Source organism: Coptis chinensis, chromosome 2 (assembly GCF_015680905.1).
Source record: "Coptis chinensis isolate HL-2020 chromosome 2, ASM1568090v1, whole genome shotgun sequence".
NCBI lineage: Eukaryota > Viridiplantae > Streptophyta > Magnoliopsida > Ranunculales > Ranunculaceae > Coptis > Coptis chinensis.
The window spans coordinates 106,261,306-106,284,925 of NC_141457.1; the positions used below are offsets into that span (position 1 = coordinate 106,261,306).

General features: G+C 33.4%; 1 protein-coding gene and 1 long non-coding RNA gene across 11 annotated transcripts in view; one reads left to right on the forward strand and one right to left on the reverse strand.

The window, feature by feature from the left end:
* LOC147520120 (uncharacterized) overlaps positions 1–23,620 on the forward strand; it is a 77,669-nt gene that overhangs the window by 43,767 nt on the left and 10,282 nt on the right. The gene's annotated exons all lie outside the window — the stretch shown is intronic.
* On the reverse strand, positions 10,834–16,928 carry LOC147520123 (uncharacterized). Of its 10 annotated transcripts, none has more exons than XM_086591583.1 (5): positions 16,760–16,925; positions 16,282–16,350; positions 15,276–15,381; positions 13,419–14,710; positions 10,834–11,097 (listed from the first exon to the last, which is right to left on the reverse strand). In XM_086591583.1, exons 4-5 carry the CDS (start codon positions 14,701–14,703, stop codon positions 11,036–11,038), a joined length of 1,347 nt encoding a protein of 448 aa, XP_086447709.1. In that variant the 5' UTR covers positions 14,704–14,710; positions 15,276–15,381; positions 16,282–16,350; positions 16,760–16,925; the 3' UTR covers positions 10,834–11,035. The 10 variants fall into 10 exon arrangements, 8 of the variants coding, with proteins under 8 accessions (XP_086447709.1, XP_086447708.1, XP_086447710.1 ...); XR_015212434.1 differs by lacking the exon at positions 10,834–11,097 and adding an exon at positions 11,471–11,852 and having other exon boundaries at positions 12,730–14,710; positions 16,760–16,928; XR_015212433.1 differs by lacking the exon at positions 10,834–11,097 and adding an exon at positions 11,471–12,355 and having other exon boundaries at positions 12,730–14,710; positions 16,760–16,928.

A 23,620-nucleotide genomic window follows, 5' to 3' on the forward strand; every position in this document is an offset into this window, starting at 1 on the left:
TTAGTGCAGAACGGGTATCCCACTTTGAAATGCTTGGGCTCTTCTAGCCTTCCTTCAAGGCTGCCTCACCGAGGTAGGCTTCAAGTCGGTGGAGGCTCGATGACCTTACGACATAGTTGATACCAAGCCCTCGAAGGGGTTTACTCTTTCTCCTCTTTCATCTCAATTCTTACTTTGAGCCCGAAAATAAAGAATGGAACCCGACTTACTACGAAAAAATAAAAAAAATAGAACAATATTAATCTCAATTTCATTTCTATCTTATTGAACTTTAACGGTTTATTTCGGTTCTTCTACGTCCATCCTGTATAATAGACGTCATGGATTAGATCAAGGAAGCTAATAAGTGTTTTTATTGTAGTCTGATCAATTACCATACCCTTATTAATGGAAATAATAGTCCTAGAACTGAGTTAACTCCTAGAACTACGAGTCCTCGAACTAGAAATAAATAGATAGACCTATATCCTCAATTACACTTGAATAAAAATTCCATTCCGAACCCCAACTCACATTGATTTTTTGTTCAAACAATTAGAGAATCCAAATTTGATTGTCACGTCATAAGAAAAAATTAAAGTAACTTCTGTAGATAAAGTTCCGGAGAAGAAAAAATCAACATGCACAAATTTTACAAACGAGACAAGGTAGGAAATGTAACAACCTGATTGGTTTGACACATAGCCTGAGCTTCATAACATTTGGAAAGATTGGCAGTGAAACCTACGCTTACGATTCATAACAAATCCACAAAGCTTCCTCCATCTCTCGAATGCTTCATCTGATGAGTTTTCGTTGCTTATTCCTTATATATTAGATTGTGAGGCCTTCATAAGCTGATCTCCATTATTCATAGCACAATAACATTCATAGTAGCACGAGGAGTCACCATCCCTGCAGAGCATGCCATATTAGTTTGTATATATTTATTTTATTGACTAATTTATTTTTATCTGCGAACTAAATGGATATCTCCAAAAACTGAAGGCAAAACAAGCACGATCGAAAGAATGTTTAAGTTGAGAGCAAAGGGAAACCATACACACGTAAGAAGAATGCATAACACACGAGACAAAACTCACCCGCCCGGTCAAGCATTTGGTAATTCTTATCACATTCATTTATCTCAACAAAGACAAGCACGCATACAAGCATGAACTAACATATCTTTATCTCAACAACAACACAAGCACATGGATACTTTTCTTCATATCCATTATTTTTCCCGATACAATAGCAACGCGTGCAATCATCCCCCGTGATTTCACATTCACAATACCAATACTTTCCTTATGTTCAATATTCAACAGCACAAGCACATGGATTCTTTCCTTCGTATCTATTATCTTTTCAGTACAATAGGAACGTGCAATCATTACCTATGATTTCACATTCACAATACCAGTACTTTCCTTATGTTCAACATTCACCAGGTAAAAAAAACTCATATTTATATTATATTTATATACGTTTATGAGAAGTTAATTACATCATTATGTGTGCTGCAATTGGATATAACAATGTGCAGCCATCACATCCAATCTCACAATCATTATTCCAGCAGACTCAATATGCAAATCTTACTTAATATCAATCAGGTACAATATTGAAAATATGATAATATATTTATGAAATAAAACTTTTAGGATTCTTACTTTTCTCATCTATACGTCCAGATATTGGCTCTTGCAATACATAAAGGTCACAAGAGGTTTCGACTGTATACACAAATGCCACAACCTTGGCAAGCGATGATCATATGGAAATTGATTATGATACAATTGGTAATACCTTATTAATGCATTTCTTAGTGTATATCACAAAATCATTTGTTAACACCTTATTAATGCTACAGACGATGACAATTTAGCAGACGAGATATCATGTTTACGGATCAACAGAACAATCAAGACAAAGTTGTCACCAATAGTAAGTTCTAATTGTATTATTGTTTTGCTAAATTAATTTATATTATTAACATGTGTGCATTTTCATTTTCAGGAAAATTCTCTACGCCGTGGAATTTCGGAGGACCTTCAAGTGTTTACTCTCACTGTGGTGCTATACTTTGGTATGAGGAGAGGAACACAAAATATAGGAGACCCAAGAATCCAAAGTTCACCATCTGTTGCCAACAAGGGAAGGTAAAATTGCCATTACTAAAAGAACCTCCGAGTTTTCTAAAGCAGCTCATGGACTACAATGGGAGACCTAGATCAAGAAAATTCAGAGAAAACATACAGTCATACAATAAGATGTTTGCAATGACGTCTATGGGTGGGAAAATAGACAAAGATATAAACAAAAAAGGTTGTGGACCCTATGTTTTCAAATTGACTGGGCAAAAGCATCATAAGATAGGTTCTTTACTGCCGATGTCAGGTCAGAAGCCAAGATTTGCTCAGTTATATATACATGACACAGAAAACGAAGTTCAAAACCAAGTGGATTTTTTGAAAAGAAAAGAAAAGGAAGATCCGAAAAACATAGATAAAGAAATTGTTGACGGATTGATAAAAATGTTCAATGTTGAGAATAATCTAATAAAATCTTTTAGAACAACAAGAGATAGATTCCGAGAGTCTGATTTGATCCACGTGCGCTTGAGAATCATCGGAACACGAAACAAGGATGCAAGGCAGTACAACATACCAGAGGCAGCAAAAGTTGCTAGATTAATTGTTGGAGACGGACATGAAAATAATAACGGTAGAGAAGTAATTGTCGAGAAAAGATCAGAAGGCTTAAAAAGGACGAATGAGTTACAACCAAGCTTTATGGCTATGCAGTATCCTATTCTTTTTCCATTTGGAGAAGACGGTTTCCATTTGCAGATTTTAAAAAATAATGTACGTGGAGGTAAGCTGACAAAACGCAATACATTAAGCATTAGAGAATTCTATGCTTACAGGCTTCAACATAGAAAAAATGAAGGACAGACACTGATGAGAGGTGGACGTCTTTTGAGCCAGTTAGTTGTTGATGCAGAAACAAGCGTGGTGGAACTCCGCCTACGTTGGATACGTGATAACCATAAAAAGATCATATCAGAATTGTACCAAGGTCTCCAAGATGCAGTTGTTGTCGGAGACACAACACCAACTTCAGTTGGAAAAAGATTAGTTCTACCTTCTAGAGTAGACTGTAAGATAAAAAAATAAAATAAAATAAACGTGGATAACTAGAAAAAATTACCTTGAATTTACAATTCTTCAATGCTTCCTTTCCAAATTTTGAGTATATTTATCATACTCAAAGTCGTAGCATTGCTTGATGAAATTATCAATAATGATCAACCAAACCGAGAATAGCAAGATCTTGCCAGAGTGCCAATGGCGAGTGTTTTTGAATTGTTGAATAGTAAATAAATATCGCTATGTGGAACTCAATTATATTTATTTAATATCGCAATGCGTGTTTCTAATTAGTTGGAATTTGGATTACACGTACATGGAATTCGCATACTAATTATTATCATTGTTGAATATTAAAGAAATATCGCTATGTGGAACTCACGATATTTCTTGGCATATTACTTTAGCAAATATAATTAACAAATGTATTGGTAAATGCCACATCCGGAATATTGCATCGGCACGATAGTAGATATTATGCCAAAATGTATATAAACTTATTCACAATTTAACGTACTAATTATGTTTAATTTTTTGTGCAGCAAAATGGATGATCATAAAATATTTCCTATTTCAAGGAAAGCAATATTGAATCAGATACTAATGCATAACGAAATTTATACACCACCAGTTTACAAAATGGAAATTATAGGCAATAGATTTGGATCTAATGTGACTATAGACGTTCCTATTTTACAAGGAATATTTAAAGAATATTGTGACGACTATGATAATTTGTCAATATTGCAAACATGTTATGGAACTCTAGAAGAAACACAAAATATAACTGAAAATCAAGCTGCAAACATGTTATGGAACTTCGTGAATTGTACCAATTCGACGTCAGAGATTTCAACTTCAAAGAACTTAGCCATATACGACAACAACTTAAAGAAGCAAGGAGCGAAATCAATCATTTGTGTCAGATTCATGAAGAAGCTACAAACGAAATCATACAACTTCAAGAAGCCAATGAACAGTTTCATGAAATAAATCAAGAACTGCATGTTGATATTATGCACGTTGGGCAAGAAAATAGAGAATTACTTAACATCATTTGCTAATGTTGACATGACGAAAGTGATGAAGTTGTTAAGATAATCAACATTAGTGATGATGATGATCAGAGAATAAATTTTAATGGAACTATTACTTATTTTAGGAGTAATAATTAGGTTATAGATTGTGCCAAGTTTTAAGCTTATCAAAACACGCAAAATATATGCTTAAATTTATTACATGTTTGTGATTTATTACGCAATAATTTCTCAATTAGTTAAATTACATGATAATACACTTACTCCTATTACACAATGTTGGAAATGAAATTTCTCAATCAGTTAAATTACATGATAATACCCTTACTCTTATTACAAAATGCTGGAAATGAAAATTTCATAAAAGAACCCGGGCATATTACCTAGTTTATATACTAAAGCATAGACTTTTACTAGAGGATTTTCTCTCTCCTATGTGGCACTATAATATGAGAGTTAGCCTTTTCTCTCTCCTATGTGGTACTATAATATGAAAAATAGTCTTTTCTAATAGTCTACAATCTCACGTACATGGAACTTCTTTGGAGAGTTTGAGTGTATTCATATTTTTATATTTAGAGAGTTTGAGTGTATTTCCAATTCTTATATATTTGATCAAATCTATATCTTAATATTAAAACTCCCACAGGGGTATTTTTCGAGCTCTATTAAAATTTCACGTCATCTCCTATTAAAACGGGAATTTCTCTCCTATTTAAAAAATGGAAATCATTTTTTACAATGGGAATTCCACTCATATTATAACGAGAATTCTTCTCCTATTAAAACAAATTATAACACTTCTAATTAAAGCAAGAATCCTTCTCATATTAAAATGGGAATTCCTCCCCTGTTGAAAATTAAGGAAAAATCCAGCGTATCTAATTAAAACGGGAATCATTCTCCTATTAAAACAAAATCTTTCTCTCAATTGAAAAAACGGGCTTTTAAAACTTAATTAAAACTTCATTTAAAACAATTTGTTAGAAAATTAAAATGGGTTAGCGACTAAAACGGTAGTCCCAATTTTCTAAAAAAAATTCTAAATGTTTTCAAAAGACCTACAAGCTAGTCTTAATACTAAAGCTCCCACAAGGGGTATTTTTCGAGCTCTATTAAAATTCTACGTCATCAACTTAATAGTTAACTTAAAATGGGAAACTCTTTTCCTTTTAGAATCCAACTTCAAATGGGAATCTTCTTTCCTCTTAAAACCAAAACTCAAATAGTAGCATAAAAACTCTTTATTTACAAATTAAAATAGTATCCCTACCCCAATTTAAAAACACGGGTTTTTAAAACATAATTAAAACAATTTGTTAAGAAATTAAAACGGGTTTTTAAGACTTGATTAAAACAATTTGTTAGGAAATTAAAATAGGTTAGCGACGAAAACAGGAATCACGATTTGTTATGATTGTTGAACAAATTTTTAAAAGAGCCGGTGCATATGCACGGGTCTACTTTATAGTAAAATATATAACTCATAAACTAGTTATAATTTTTTATATAATTTAGAGAAGAGAGTTGTCCACGTTGATAATTAATTGCTATAAATACACCTATACCAGGAGTTTTTCCTATTAATATCCGAATTTAAATGGATTTTACAAAATTATTAGCTTTTGATTCAAAAGAAAATTAGTTTATAAGTCTAATTATAAAAAGGGAACTTTTTATTGTTATTTTACAGAAATAATAATATTCGTAACATTCATAACCAAAATGTTTAAAAGATCCCGGGCGTATGCTCGGGTCCAAAATCTAGTCTATATATACTAAAGCAGAGACTTCTAATGGAGTATTTTCTCTCTCCTATGTGACACTCTAATATGAGAGTTAGTTTTTCTCTCTCTCCTATGTTGCACTCTAATACGAAAGATAATCTTTTCTAATAATCTATAATCCCATGTACTTGGAACCTCTTTGTAGAATTGAGTATATTTCTAATTCTTATATTTGGAGAGTTTGAGTGTATTTCCAATTCTTATATATTTGATCAAATAAAAAAAAATTGCTAAAAAATAGGTGATTTGTAAAAGGTAATTTCCTATTACGAATCAAAAACTTTTTTTTATATATTTGATCAAATAAAAAAAATTGCTAAAAAATATGTGATTTATAGAAACTAATTTCCTATTACAAATCATACAATTTTAGTGTCTATGATAAAACACCGACTTATTTCGAATATATCCTTAACACGGCCTCAAAACATAGTTAAAAACAATTATACAAAAAATAACATCACAAAATATATAATAGAAAATGAAAAAAAATAATGGTAAAGCAATAATGACAAATATTTTTAAAAATATATAATACTGAATGAAACCAACGTAAAATAAAAAAAAAATGGGGAACCGAAAACTGGATGCAAATGCATCAAACTAACCTCAAATAATATTTAACGGGAAATCGGAAACTGGATGCAAATATAAGCATTAAACTAATCTTAAAAAGTAATTAATAAAAAATTAGAATATGGATACAATTGCATTAAACTAACTTCAAAGAATAATTAACGGAAAATCAAAACTTGGATACAAATACATCAAACTAACATAAAAAAAAAAAAAAAAAAAAATTGTCAAAAAATCGGAAACTGGATGCAAATGCATTGAGCTAACCATCAAAGATTAAATTAACGGGAAATCAGAAACTAGATGCAACTGCATTGAACTAACCTCAAAGAAAAATTAATTATAAATTGGGAACATGATGCAAATGCGTGGAACTAATCTTAAAAAATAATTAATGAAAAATCGGAAACCGGATGTAACTGCACTGAACTAATCTCAAAAAATAAACTAGATGCAAATGCATTGAACAAACCTCAAGAAATAATTAACGGAAAATCAGAAACTGGATGCAAATTCATTGAACTAACCTCAAACAATAATTAACAAGAAATCGGAAACTAGATGCATATTCAACTTTATCAAATAATAAACGAGAAATAAAAAACTGGATGCAAATACATTAAACTAATCTCACAGAATAATTAACAGGAAATCAGAAACTGGATGCAAATGCATTGAACTGACCTCAAAGAACAATTAACAGGAAATTGGATGCAAATGTATTGAACTAACCGAAAAAAATAATTATCAAGAAATCAGAAATTGGATGCAATTGCATTAAACTGATCTCAAAAAATAAATAACGGAATTTGGAAATTGGATGCAACTGTATTGAACTAACCTCAAAATATAAATAACGGAAAATTAGAAACTGGATGCAAATGCATTGAACTAACCTCAAAACATAGTTGGGTTATATGTTGTGGGAATATCTCGATAAGTATATTTTTGCATTTAAAATAGTGTTTATCTTATCTCTTTCCGTATGATTATGAACTCCTTGCTATTCAAGTAGCTTCCATATATATGAATTTCACCTTATTAGGCAATCTCACAAAACTTCAATCAAACTTCTTTTATTAAACAACAAAATGAAATTGTAGGGTTTTATCAAAGGTGAGTTCTTTTTTTTTAATGGAGAGTGAGATTTTTACGTTATAAGAAATTTGGTTGAGTGATCAATATAATATTAATATATATAATAGTTTTGTATATTTGCAAATATTTTTTAGAATAATTAATTTAACAAGACCCGTTCGTAGATAATCTTTGAAGATTTCACATAGTGAGTCATGCATAATTTAAAAAATAATTAATGGGAAATCGGGAACTAGATAATCTTTGATGATCCCACATAGTAAATCAAACATAATTTACTTTTTATGTCATGTTTGCAAGGACACTACAGATGGATCGGTAGAAGTTGAAGTTGGTATTACGCACCACATTGGATAATTAAAAGGAAATCGGAAACTTGATTCAAATACATAACTAAGCTCAAAGAGTAATTAACGGGAAATTAGAAACTTTATGCAAATGCAATAAATTAAACTCAAAGAGTAATTAACTAGAAATCGGAAACTAGATGCAATTGCATTAAACTAACGTCAGATAATAACTAATGGGAAATTAGAAATTGAATGCAAATCCTTGAAAAATATTTAACAAGAAATCGGAAACGGTATGCAAATACATCAAACAAACCTCAAATAATAATTAATAGGAAACCGGAAACTGGATGCAAATGTATTGAACTAAACTCAAAAAAATAATTAACAGAAAATCAAAAATCGAATGCAATTGCATTGAACTAACCTCATAGAATAATTGGTGGGAAATCAGAAACTAAATGCAAATGCATTGAAATAATCTCAAAGAATAAATAACGGGAAATTAGAAACTGGATATAATTGCATCGAACTAAGCTCAAAACATAAATAATCAGAAACTAGATGTATTGAACTAACCTTAAAGAGTTATTAACGGGAAATCGGAAACTGAATCCAAATGCAATGAACTAATCTCAAATACTAATTAACGAAATATTGAAAAATGGATGAAACTGCACTGAACTAACCTAAATAAATAATTACAGAAATTATAAATTTGATGTAACTACATTGAACTAACCTCAAAAATAATTAACGGGAATCGAAACTTGATGCAAATGCATTGAACTAATCTCAAAGAACAATTAACCGAAAATTGGAAATTGGATGCAACTGTATTGAACTAATCTCAAAGTGTAATTAACGGAAAACCAAAAACTGGATGCAACAGCATTAAACTAAAATCAAAGATTAACTAACGGGAAATCATAAATTGGATGCAAATGCATTGAAATAACCTCAAAAAATAGTTAACTAGAAATCAGAAGTTGGATGTAACTACATCGCACTAACCTCAAAGCATTGAAATAACCTCAAAGAACATTTAACATAAAATCAGAAATTGGATGCAACTGCATTGAACTAATCTCAAAAAATAATTAACGGAAAACCAAAAACTAGATGCAACTGCATTAAACTAAATTAGAGATTAACTAACGGGAAATCATAAATTGGATGCAAATGCATTGAAATAACCTAAAAAAATAGTTAACTGGAAATCGAAAGTCGGATGTAACTGCATCGCACTGACCTCAAACCATAAATGTCCACTTTTTTGGCCTTATCACATGAGTAATTACGAGTAATTGGGAACCCAAAATGAAAGTGAATTTATAAAAGCAGACTCTTACATGTATGCAAACTGTATAGAAATTGTAAACTATCGAACTAACCTAGAAAAACAATTAACGGGAAATCAGAAACTGGATGCAGATGTATTAAACTAACATCAAAGAGTAATTAACAGGAGATTGGAACCTGGATGTAAATGCAATGAACTAATCTCAAATACTAATTATTGAAACATCCTTGAATGCAACTGTACTGAATTAACCTTAATGAATAACTAACGGGAAATCATAAAGTGGATGCAAATACACTGAACTAACCTCAAATAATAATTAACGGGAAATCGAAAACTTGATGCAATTGCATTGAACTAATAACCCCTAAAAATATTTGTATTATATGTAGGGGGAATAAATGTCTCGACAAATATAGTTTTGCATTTTAAGTAGTGTTTATCATAATTCTTTTATTGTGATTGGGAATGCCTTGCTAGATCAATGATGTATTAGGAAGGGTATACAAATGATGTTACCTTACCTTAGCAGTTCTTAATCTTTAACTTATACTTTTGTAACCTTTATTATTTATTAATCAATTATCTTTTAACAAAAAAAATTGAGAATGCATTGCTATTCAAGTAGCTTTAATATTATCTTCGCCACATTGGGCATTCTCACAAAACTTCTATTGTTAAACCTAACAATAAAAAGAAGTCGATGAGTTTTATCAAGGTTTTATGCTTCCTTTTTATAGAGAGTGGTGCAAGAAATTTAAATGAGTAATTAATATAATTTTTATATCTCATAGCTATGCATAATTGCTAATATTTTTTAGAATAATTTAATATAACGGCACCCGTTCGTAAGACACGTTCATGTAATAAATATTTTCAAGTAAGAGTAGTGTATTCTTTGAGGATATGGAAACCATCAATCTATTTTAGTGATTTGTACACATTAGTACGTAAGCCGAGCGGTGATGATTTACCGCTAAATCACCATAAATCTAATAAAACTATTATACAAGCTAGATCAAGTTTAAGATAATTCTATTTAAAAATTACGGATTAATATCCTAAACCACAAAGTGAAGAGGCTATCTCAATTTGATCCCTTAGTTTCCAAGTACTTATACACCATAATCACTGCTCATTAACGTATTTCGGTTTATTTTCAATAAAAAATATATTCTGTTTCAAAAATTTACCGCTAAATCACCATAAATCTAAGAAAACTATTATACAAGCTAGATCGAGTTTAGGATAATTCTATTTGAAAATTATGGATTAATATCCTAAACCACAAAGTAAAGAGGCTATCTCAATTTGATCCCTTAGTTCCCAAGTACTTATGCACCATAATCACTGCTCATTAACGTATTTCAGTCTATTTTTAATAAAAATATATTTTGAATAAAAAATTTGTATCAGACATTTTGTAAAGCCTTTTCAGCACACAAAATATTTAATAGATCCAGGGAGTATGCCCGGGTCCAAAATCTAGTTTTTGTCTAAGAAGGGAGAGATGCAATATAAGTAATAAGTTGAAGAAATCGAAAACCAAAAGCTATTTTTTTCAAAAACAGAATTGCTTTCGCGTTGAGAAAGAATGCTTCTTAAGCATTTTATTATAAAAAATAGTAAGCATTTTATTATCAATAATTTTATCGTAATATTATAGGTTTTGCTACACACAATTGATTGGAAGCCACGCACTGAGAACTGTTTCTACTTTGTTGGCCCCTTTAAACTACAATGCCGCCAACTCTATTTTCATGTTCTTTCTCCACACATATGAAAGTTATCTCCTTCTCCCTACCAGCTGCTACCTCCCTTCGCCATCAGAAGCTTCAGCGCTAATTGCTTCTCTGCCTTCTCCACCATCATCTGTAACACCACCAGTTGCAACCAAAAGTTAGGTCATAGGCTAAATAAATACAAGAAACAAGAAGGTTGCATTAGAATATTAACCTCGATAGCATCATGGCTAGATCTGATACACAATATTTTGTCTCCACATTGGCTTTTTCATCAGAGATTTCTTTTGACACCTAACCATCTCCAATATAATGCTATGCATTACGGTCTTGAACATCCATAAATAACTTCGCCTCCTGTTTGGCATGCTTTGATATCGTACTACTACTAGATGGAATTGGAGATTTCGATCAAGAGGATGTCGTTATTATTTGGCAGAAAGATAATGAAGGTTGATTTAGCAAACTATCTGCTCTGCCCAGGAAGTCAAGAACTAAAGACGTGAAACACTGAAACTGTGGTAGTTACTTACACTTGTCCCCTATGAAAGGGAGGGGTCATTAATTGATAAGAACATCATTAATCCAACATTACATATTACATATTTCATATCCATTAATTGAATTTCTCCCTCTTTCAAAATCTCACCCAATCCCTGACAACTGTCCCTTTCTTCGGCCATAAGCTGCAAGATCCGAAGAATTGATCACCGCAAACACAATGTCTGATAACGTGGCCCAAATACAATGTCTTTTCACAAGGACATTTCATTCATTGATACAGTTTCTTTCTCTTTCAAAATTTTCCCCAATCTTCAACAACTTTCTCTTCCTCAAGTTCATTACTTAATCGTACCCACCATATGTGGGCACCTCCCTTAAGTCCTTATCCACAGTGCCGGAAATGACATGACATTTATAAGCATAAGAAATAAGCATTATCATAAAATGATAATTCTCGAATATATATACTTTATAGACAGAGAAGAAAACTATTGGGAAAGGGAGACAATTAAGACAAGTAAGAAATTTAAATGTTAAGAAACTTTTCAGATAGTAAAAATTAAAAAGGAGAACACTAAAAATCACACTTAAAACAGACACTTTAAATCCAGACAGATTATTTAGATGAAAGTACGAAACCTTATGAAAACCAAAATAAATTATACCAAACTTCAAACGACTTACGCCGAAGTAGAAAGTAACCTTACTTCTCTAGCTGACATTCCCAAGCCAGATAAGAGAAAGTGCTGCAACAAGCACAGGATGATTCGTTGGTTCCTTCTTCCTCATTTGGGTTTACGTTTACCCTCTCTCCAGCGTCTATCTCCTCTTGGATACATATTCTTAGTCATCCCCTTACCATGTGCATAACACTCCCGCAAGTCCTTATTCACCAATACCGAAAGGACAATTATCATCATATACGTACCCATATGGGTTAATAGTAATGCTTAAAAAAACGACAATTCATTCAAACAAAATTTAAGGTTTCAAAATAAAAAACCATTCACAATCGAATTACCTTAAAATTTTAATAAAACACGTTTTGAATAAAGAAACAAGACCTTAATTATAAGAAACACTTAGAGTATAAAAATAAATCGCATTATGTCATCAACAAAAATTACTACTATAAAAATAATAGGCATCATCTACAATAGTGTCATTAACGAAAACTACTACTATTCTGGGATTTAAAGAAGAATATGAAAAATTAAAGTGAGCCCTAACATTATCTAATAGCAATGAGTTTCCCTACCTTGTCTTCATTCCTGCTACTCTTTTTTCCAACGATTTCACCCCCTTGTTATTACTAGCCTCTTTGTACTGTCTTCGCCACGTAATCAATCCCAACAATTCCCAATATTAATAGGAGCAGTTACCAGTATAAGGTAGCAAAGTCTATCGCTCTCTGTGGAGGTAATCCAGGGCAAGTCTTCGTGAAATACATCGGCAAACCGGGACGAACAATAGGAATCGTATGCAGCTGTGGTGCCTCCTTTTTCTCTTCCCCCATACTAGCCATCAAGGAATATTGTCTCTTCCGTTTCGACCCTTCTGTTAGAATAGAGACCGCTGAAAAGAACTTACTACCCATAAACTTGAAAACAGGTTTCCCCAGAATATGGAACCTAACTGTCTTTGAGAAACAATCAACATGTGCATGATGTGCAGACAACCAATCCATGCCTACTATGACATCAAAGTCATGCAATTCTAGCACAGTCAAATCTACATTCATCTCATGATTATCTACCATAATTGTGCATGACTTACAAACTTGGAAAGGAATCCTTCTAGTCCCCAAAGGAGTCGACAATAATAACGCTTTCCCAGCGTCAAAAGGTATTAACTCTAGTGCATTTACGATACGTGAAGAAATAAAAGAATGAGTAGATCCAGAATCAATAAGAACATGCACCAAAGTACTAAAAAGGAGCACCGTACCTTCTATGACATCATCAGAAGCCTGTGCATCAGCCTGAGTTAATGAGTACACTCGACCCTGAGTCAACTGAGTCTGACCCCCATGCTGATGCGGTCCCTTTGGGCAGAATCTCTGAATGTGTCCGGTCTCACCACACCCATAACATGTAACCGGAGGTTTACTAGCCTGTCCCTGACTCTGCTGCGTTGGACGTGGTAGTGCTGGTGGAAGAGACGGAAACCGTGGCTGTGGAAAGTACTGAAACTGCTGATCTGCCCTTTGTGGTCTAAAAGGTGGAACTGACTTTATAGGCCTTTGTGCTTGCTGACCTTGAAGTGGAGTCATCTGAAACCTACCTTGGAAAGGCTGGTTATACGGCCTATACACTTGCTGCGGCCTAGGATCCATAGTTAACATTCTTGGTCGCTTTGATGGATCATATCCACTCGAAACTTGTTGTGTTGCAGGTTGACTTGGACCTGTTTGGAACTTGGACAACTGTATGTCTTCATCCTCTCTCTCTATCCTTTGTGCTCTATTAACAGAATCTGCATAACTGGTTATCTCAAAGCCTGCCATCCGGTCCCTTATAAACTTCTTAAGGCCTCTCACATACTTCTTAACCTTTTGTACTTCAGTAGCTATCAAGTCTGGAGCATAATGTGACAACCGAGTGAAATCTGCCTCATACTGATTCACTGTCTTGTTCCCTTGAACCAAACTCATGAACTCCATGTGTTTTTTGTCTCGAGCACTCTCCGGTACATACTGTTCAAGGAAAATCTGATGGAATTTATCCCAAGCCATAGGAACTTCACCCTGAATATTCTTTCTAGATCTCCAACAATGGCCGGCTCCAGCTTCAAGCATGAAAGAAGCCAATGTCACTTTCTGAGTTTCATTACACTCCATTGCTTCAAGTATTTTCTCTGTTTGAATCAACCATTCCTCAGCTTGTTCAAGATCAGGTGACCCTTTAAATGATGGTGCATGCATCCTCCTAAAATCTCGGAGTAAGGCTCCAGTTTGCCCTTGATAAGGAGTCATACGTGCCATCGCTCTCAGTACAACATGAGGTGGAAATATAGGCGGAACTTGGGCAGCTCTCTGTTCATGAAGGATTGGTCGTACCCCAACCTGAACTTGAGATTCATTTTGTTGCCTCTCAATCCCATAAATTCGTCCCATCATCAGAGTTTGATTATCTCTCATTTCACCCATTACCTGTAAGATTCTCTCCATTGTGCCTTCAGGACTCTGATTGGATGAATCTCCTTCATGCCCCTGTCCTTGTGAATTGCTCATCGTGTACCTTCAAAACAAAACATATAAACTAACAAAATGCTACACAAAGTAATTCACACAATGACACCTATTATAATACACAAACAAATTCAAACAAGCATACTTTTATCATATTAACTTCTTTATAAAAAAAAAATTATTTTAACAATCTTTATAGATTTTTTTTTTTTTTTCAATTGATTAAACTCAAGCCCAAAGGATTCTAATAACTGGGCTCTAATACCATTCTGTAACGCCCCAAAATCAATAAAGATTACGAGGCGTTAATAAGATTACTTTCAACATTAAAATTTAAATAAACAATCATATATATATATTTTTTCTACAAAAAATCCGGCAGAGTTTCCTTTGTATATTCAACATTTCATATACCTAAACCTGTCATAACCTGAAAAATCAAAATAACCTAATATTCATATATCAACCCCTTCCAAGTTATATAACTTTACATAGTTTGAAAACCAAAACATATCTATATACAACGCGAACTAAATATATACAACCCCATCAAAACATATACACAACACCTTCCAAAAGATAAAGTATTGACTACACTACAAACATATACATACAGGGAAATAAAAGGTTAACTATAAACAACTTCACTCCAAAGCTTCTACTCCTCGTGCTGCTCTACATACTCCACTAAACTCGTACTGACATCTTCGACAATTATATCTGAAAAAGGGAGATAGGGGAAACAAAAGTCCAAAGAGGGAAGATACAACTGTTATTAATCACGCATATATATAATATTCTAGTATAAGCTTAAACATTTAAATAACCAATTTAACCTTCATAGCAATATCTACCACAACCTGAGTACATTCCACAAATCAAACCACATTCTAATTAATCTACAGAGATAAATGGATGCCCAGAAAAGTATGTGGGATTTCCCGGATTACGTTAAGAATGTTTTCATCTATTAGAAACCCCATAACCGCTAAGAGATGTATTCCTTAACCATCCAATATAATTCTTTGTTGCCGGACGAATACAAAGATTTATATATAAGGAATTGCAACCAACCCTCTTCCAAACATCCCAGAGTATCGATATACAAGTATTTAGAATAAACTATGGCCCACGACCTATTTAAATGACAAAGCCCGTGGCCAATTTAAATGACAATGGCCCGCGGCCAATTTAAACGACAATGACCTGCGGCCTATTAAAACGACAATGGCCCACGACTAATTTAAATGACAAAGACCGCGACCAATTTAAAAGACAAGCCCGCGGCTAATTTAAAAGACAAGCCCGCGGCTAATTTAAATGACAATGGCCCGCGGCCTATTTAAACGACAATGGCCCACGACCTATTAAAAGACAAGCCCGCGGCTAATTTAAATTACTTACACCCTTAATCAATACTTACCATTCTTCAATCCTGTAATCATAACTGATAACTCAATAATATAGCAAGCTATACTATCAACTAACTTCCATCTCTAAAACCAATACCATATATAACCAATCATTCTACAACACAACCAAACAATCACACGCATCACATCAAAATATCATACAATATATATTTTTCATAAATGACTAAGAGAAGTAATATCCACCTACCTTATACTCGCAACCAAAACCCAAGCCTCGATTAACTCGCAACCACTAGTTCTCTTCCATTCCAAACCACTGAAATAAATATTGGTAACTTATATTAATCATTAAGTCATACTCTAAACTTATAAGAATTCTCTAGTTTCTAACCGTAATACCAAACACTACTACACTCAACATGATTTAAAATTCATCGACGACAATCGAAATACACTCCACTGTTATTGTTCATATCCTCCATTCAATATAATCAACTGACACAATGAAAATTACAACTACTCAGCTTCAAATTCGTGTTTCTACAAATACCTAACAAAAACCCATGAAAAATCATGTCTAAATACTTAAAAACTAAAGAATATAGTATGGTTCTCATAGCATAATGATAGGGTAGTGTTTAAATCATAAATTTCTACTCAAAATACGATTCTAGATGATAAAAAAAGAAGAAGAAGCAAAGAGGACGGAAAATCAGCAAACTTACCACTTAAAAGCTTTAAATTCGTCACCCAAATCAATACCAAAACCACCCTAATCACCTAGAGAACTCAATTCAATCATTTCTAAACAAAACCACTCTAAATTTTGTTTGAAAACGCAAGCTTTCTTTGAATATTGAATATGCTTTCTTTTAAAACTAAAAAACTCTGTTTCTGTAAAAGATTTTATGTTTATCTACTAAAACTCTTAAACAAATAACATATTTATTATAAAGCCCTCCCTTTGTTCCAACTTAAGCAAATAAGCCCTCCCTTCTTTCTACTTAAAAAAAACCCTTTTTCTATACTAACACTTTATTAAAATATATATATATTCAACTAATATCAATAGTAATTAAGATTAATCCACCCATAAACCTTGCATCATTACATCAACAATCATATTTACATCAATCTATGAACATATATTAATCATACACGTTAAAATATTTACCATTCATGTGATAATTTTAAACTTTGATATATAAATTAAAATAATCAAATATCTAACCCTAAAAAATTTGATTTTTTTTTTTTACGTGCATACACATATATTTGTTTCCTTGTATTATCTCAATCATGTACACGTGTAAGCACATATATTTGTTATACAATCAAATGCATTTGTTATATAATCACATATATTTGTTACCTTGATAAGATTTTACGTGATTATATTTAAATATACACGTACATAAGTTAATAAATATAAAATGTATTAGTTAATTCATAATCTACACGTTGACATTATTATTAACATCCATATCTATGATACACTTGTTTAACATATTGTTATAAAATATACATTTAATAACACACACTCACCATTATGCTATATATATTTAATAGACTTTTACACGTAAAAAACATATTTTACCCTCCTACCCCATATTCTTCCACATCATCATCCTGCTCATCCTGCTCATCCCCCTCCTCACCCTCCTCATCACCCTCCTTACCCTCCTTATCATCCTCCTCACTCTCCTCACTCTCCTCTTCCATTATACTCTTCCCTTTGTCCATATTTACATTTAAACCTACATTGTTATCACTATCTACACTATCTTCACTCGATGAATCAACTTCAGGAACCTCTTTTTCCAAATGGTCCCTTCTACGCGCTTATGCTGTTAACCCCTCTCGCCTCTTTGTCTCTTTTTTTCCAATTAAGGTCACCACTAGAGGAACTGCCACCAAATAATTTCTTCACACCCTTGAATGTAGTTTTCGCTACATTCTTCACATTCTTTGATCGAGGACCCATCGCTACAAAGAAAAATAAAACAAGTATTAGTAACTATAATAAGTTTAATCAAATCTACACCTATGTTAGAAACAAGAAAAATACAACACCTGGAAGAACCAATAAGTCCATGGTAGCTATATAAATCAAATCGAGGCTGAACATATATAAAAGGGAAATCTCAATCAAGTAATCGTTGACCTATAAGTCCATGGTAGCTATATCACAATAATAAGCTTCTATATTACAATCAAGTTGATCAATAATTTGACATCCAACAAAGTAGTAATGGACGATTATTTCCTGCATTTCAAACTTGTGGAAAAACAAGATAACAGATACTGAAAGTTGAATGGACAAGTGGCTAATTAAGTGTTGATCGATTACAAACACATACACACACTAAAGACATAAACACTGCGACACTAAAAACATCACTCTCAAATTAACAGCAACAAATTTAACAAAGATAATAGGAGAGTTTAAAAACATCTTTGTTTTGGTTTATAAGGGAGTTTGTTGCATCCTGCGGGTTCGAGAGTTAAGGGGTCTCTTAAGAAATTTTAGCTTCTAGAGGTCCAGGTGTGGGCCATGTGGCCCACCTGTGTTAAATCCCCTACCCTCCTCTTGACATTCATTATTTCCACCCACTCTACAAGTTTGAGCTTGTGATGTCAATGTTAAGGCATATGTTCCTATTTTTTTTTCAAAAAGCATACCCCAAGCAGGCTTGGCCGGTAAACGATTAGGGAGTTGTTACCACAAACCTGGGTTCACTACCAACCAATAATGGAGCCGGTTGGGGAACAAATTTTTAATCAGTAAAGCACAAAAGTTGAACAATCAGAATTGACCAATATACAAAATGGTCCGACAAGTGTTCTATATATTGCCTACATTGCGTGTGTGTAAATCTCTTGGTTGAACTCGAGATTAAAAAGAAAATGAATATAAGAGACTTTCACCTCTTTAAATGATATGAAATGATCTGACATATTAGCCAACTTATTTCAACTCTCAAAAGACCAGTGAGATCAATTATAATATTGAATGCCTCTAATCGCAAACTAAATACCTAAAAGTAATGAATTAAATGAATACATTAATATTCTCTAATGGGTCAAAAACCTTTTATTTTGTAAAAGAGTTTGCACAGAGCATCCCAATTTTAAGAGAACGTTGACAAAGACTATAGGGCAGCAATTGGTGCTCAATCAAATGATGCAGATAAGTGTGCTGACAACAAATAATCATTTACTTCCACTAGACCAAAATTCCTTTTTCAACCAATTCAACTACTACAGTAAAAGTATAGCTAGATATATTTACACCACAACCTAACAACTTTAGTAGTGTCAAAACTATTTTCATGTGGCAATTTGATAACATACATTCAGTAAGTTTGAAGGAAGGGCAAACAGTCAAAAAAACACCACAATGCCCTGGGATAACACACTCGGCTTTTGGGTCTAGTTATATGGCATTGCTAACATCAATTTGGGTAGAATTAGAGCCTAATGCTGTCATATGTGCTTTTGGGTCTAACATTCTACACTGGCAGAGATAGTAAAATAGGTAAGTGTTTATAATATCTCAATTCAAGCTCGGCTTTTGCTACTTAACTTCTCCTTAAAGAGAAGCCAACTACTCTGCCGACACCCAAGTATAGATCAATCTTAGCTAAATATATGTACATTTTAAATCCTACACGTGAAACACAAGCCATTACATTTTAAAACGCATGCTAAAGAATTCATAAACGCAATAAAGAGAGAAATATACAGAGTGAGAGTGAAGTCCATTGGTCATAATTAAAATAATGAGCCTCATAATTTAAAACATTTAGTTTCAATTATTAGTTCAGTTAGTAGTTACCTTTCAGAAAAATGCAGAATATAGCTTTTACGACTAAGGCTTCAAAGCTTGAAAGCAAGATTGCTAGTCACTCATCGACCACGATCACTTCCACACAAGCTCTAACATATGCAGCAAGCCTCGCAGCCTAACCGATGCTTACACTAAGTAGAAAAAAGAAAAATTGAATCAAAATCCACATGATAAAAAAAAAAAAACATAGACAGGTTTAGAAGTTATAATGAAATCACTTAGGACGAAAAACCTACACAAAGTCGTTTCTCCCCCATTAACTATATCGTGAAAAACGAATAGCAAGCACAATAATGCTCGGCAAAACAGAAATACTCCTCTTTCCTTCTAGATTCACCAACAACCTTACACACCCAAATAAAAAATCAATATCAATAAACAACAAAATTGGAGGAAACAAAAGTTAAGATTTATGTACTACGATTGCGAATCGAAAATTCATTGTTATACGACGATTAAATTCGTTGTTATACTACAATCGTACTACGATTATACTACGGAATATTATAACAATGATTAAAAAATTATTGTTATACTAATGCCGATGATAACAAAATTAAGCTCTAAATCAACCGAACCAAGATTATCGACAACATATAAACAACACGATCAACACTCTACGGAATGGGCAAACCAATCATATAACTGAACCAAGGTATCAAACATTAACATTCGTTCTAAATCATTAATCATATAAGCATTTGCAATATAAAACATATAAACAACACAGATCAAAACAAAACCTAACTCAAACAACAGATGAAAAGAGACAATAGAAGAAAACTTATAATTAGATTGGGCGAGAATTGGAATGGGCGAGTATTGGATTGGGCGATTCTCAATTTGATTGGGCGATTCTCAATTACAATTGTAGTGAAGCATATTCTAATTGGATTGGGCGAGAATTGGAATGGTTTTGGATTGGGCGATTCTAATTCGTTTTTGGTTAGGGTTCGAAGGGTTTTTTGGCCGAGTGCGCGAGAGAGATGACTGCCTAGAGAAGGTTTTTCCGGTTTCGCGATGGAAGTGGGGAGTGTATTGGGCTTTTTGTTGGGCTTCGCAATTTGGGTTTGGGGTCACCGAGGTCATCCCAATCCACTCGGTGGCTTGATATAGGACCCAAGTTTAAACTACAATGCCGCCAACTAGGGGTGGGCAATGGGCCGGGTCGGGCTAGCCCGGCCCTAAACATTTAAAGCCCTTCAGATATTAGGGCCGGGTTGGCCCGGCCCTAAAGTCAGTATAGGGCCGGGTCGGGCCGGTCACAAGTCTAAATCTCAAGCCCGACCGATCACTAGCCCTCTTTAAGGGCTTTAGGGTCGCTTTAGGCCGGCCTATATATTTTTTTTTTACTACATCGGTTTTAAAAACTCATTTATATTACAAAATGTACAATAATCTACAAACTCAAAGTCCAACCAATCTAGTAATAATCCTCAGATAAGTCCAAAAATTTAAAATGCACATCCACAATCTAATGAACTGAAGTACATCGAGAGTTCGGAATTTGTTCTTCTTTGTACTCAAACCTCACTAAAATTACATTTAACATTGAAATACATAGACAAATAATTATATTATCATTTTAAAGGAAGAAGTAATAGATATAAAGAAGAAACATAATAGTTTTGGTTAAGGGTCATGGAAGTTGTTAAACTATTTGTAATATCATAAATTATTTCTATAATAGATTCAAACAAATATAATATTACCTTTCTTCTAATTTAAAAGTGATTCAAGCTTTGTATATGGAAATGAAAATATTGGCTTTTGAACAAGTGATGGAGAAAGGTTTGAGATTATAAATGTCATTTTTCTGACAAAGGGTGTTTTTTGGTTTCTATGTTACAAATGTCTGCTCTGTATTTTGCTTTAATGGTGTGGACTGTGGAAGGAAACCTTTAGTTTTAGACTTGGCTTGGATGTGAATAAAAATATAATTTATAAGAAATAAGTGAGAAAAGAAATTGAGAATAATAAGTTATGGACTTTGACTTGATGATCAAAGGAATAAAGTCTTATTTTTATTTGGCTAGTGCTCATTGTTCTTCATGGGCTAAGTTGACAAGTTTTTGTTATATAAAACAAGTTATTGGAAGTACCCTTGGGTGTAAGTGATAAATTACAAAGGACAATGTTATTTTAATTGAAAATATTTAACAAAGAGTTGGACAATTATGGTATGTGTATTTATAGTGAAAGTATGAAACAGGGCCGGTTAGGGCTTGGTTAGGACTTGGTTAGGGTCGGGCCTATGTTTTAGAATCTTAACCCTAGCCCTGCCCTAGAAAGCATTAGGGCCGGGCCGGGCCGGCCCTAAACTCTGTGAGGGCTTTAGTTGTGAGGGCTTTATAGGGCTTAGGGTCGGGTCGGTCAGGGCCGGGTTAGGGTCGTTAGGGCCAAATTCCCACCCCTACCGCCAACTCTATTTTCATGTTCTTTCTCCACGCATATGAAAGTTATCACCTTCTCCCTACCAGCTGCTACCCCTCTTCGCCATCAGAAGCTTCAGCGCTAATTGCTTCTCTACCTTCTCCACCATCATCTGTAACACCACCAGTTGCAACTTAAAGTTAGGTCATAGGCTGAATAAATACAAGAAACAAGAAGGTTGCATTAGAATATTGACCTCGATAGCATCATGGCTAGATTTGTCTCCACATTGACTTTTTCATCAGAGATTTCTTTTGACACCTAACCATCTCCAATATAATGCTATGCATTACGGTCTTGAACATCCATAAATAACTTCACCTCTTGTTTAGCGTGCTTTGATATCGTACTACTACTAGATGGAATTGAAGATTTCGATCAAGAGGATGTCATTATTATTTGGCAAAAATACAATGGAGGTTGATTTAGCAAACTATATGCTCTGCCCAGGAAGTCAGGAACTAAAGACGTGAAACACTGAAACTGTGGTAGTTACTTACACTTGTCCCCTATGAAATAGAGGTCATTAATTGATAAGAACATCATTAATCCAACATTACATATTACATATTTCATATCCATTAATTGAACTAGCATCATGCACGGGCGATGCACGTGATATCAGTACAAATTTGTAGAATAGGGTAGGACCTTTAAAAGGTTCTGATTTCAACTTAACTCAGTTAACATCTAATTATTTTTTACATAGAAAGTTTCTATGTCAACTCAGGCATAATAAAAGTCGAATATATGTGTTACATAGTTGAGAGTTGAGACACTGGAATTTGAACACATGTTTGAAATCCTGAAATTGACTTTATTATGTGCTCTCCGAGTAAACTGCTGGCTATAGTCATTGTGTTCACGACCAAAGTGTACACAATATTTCAAAGAAAAAGATTATACATAACATGTATACAAACTGAACATGCATTGAAGTTTTAGTTTTTTGTATGTTAGATTGGGTGTAGGGCGGTGGAAAGAGATAGATCATCCTTCTAGCTAGCAAAAAAAAAAAAAAAAAAAAGACGGATCACCCAAATTAAAAAGCATGAGTTGTTTATCTATGTAACTACTAACTTGGATGTATTCATTGAGACATGTTATTTGATGGTCCCAACTGCAATGACTGGTTTATTTTTTTTTTATTGATAAAAATAATGGTTTAGTTAGACTTTTGAGATCTAGCAACTCACCAATTTGATTGATATGTAATAGGTAGTAGAGAGCAGGTATAAGAGAACTGAAAATGGTGAGTGGTAGAATGTATAGGAACTGATTGCACTAACTTATGTATGTATCT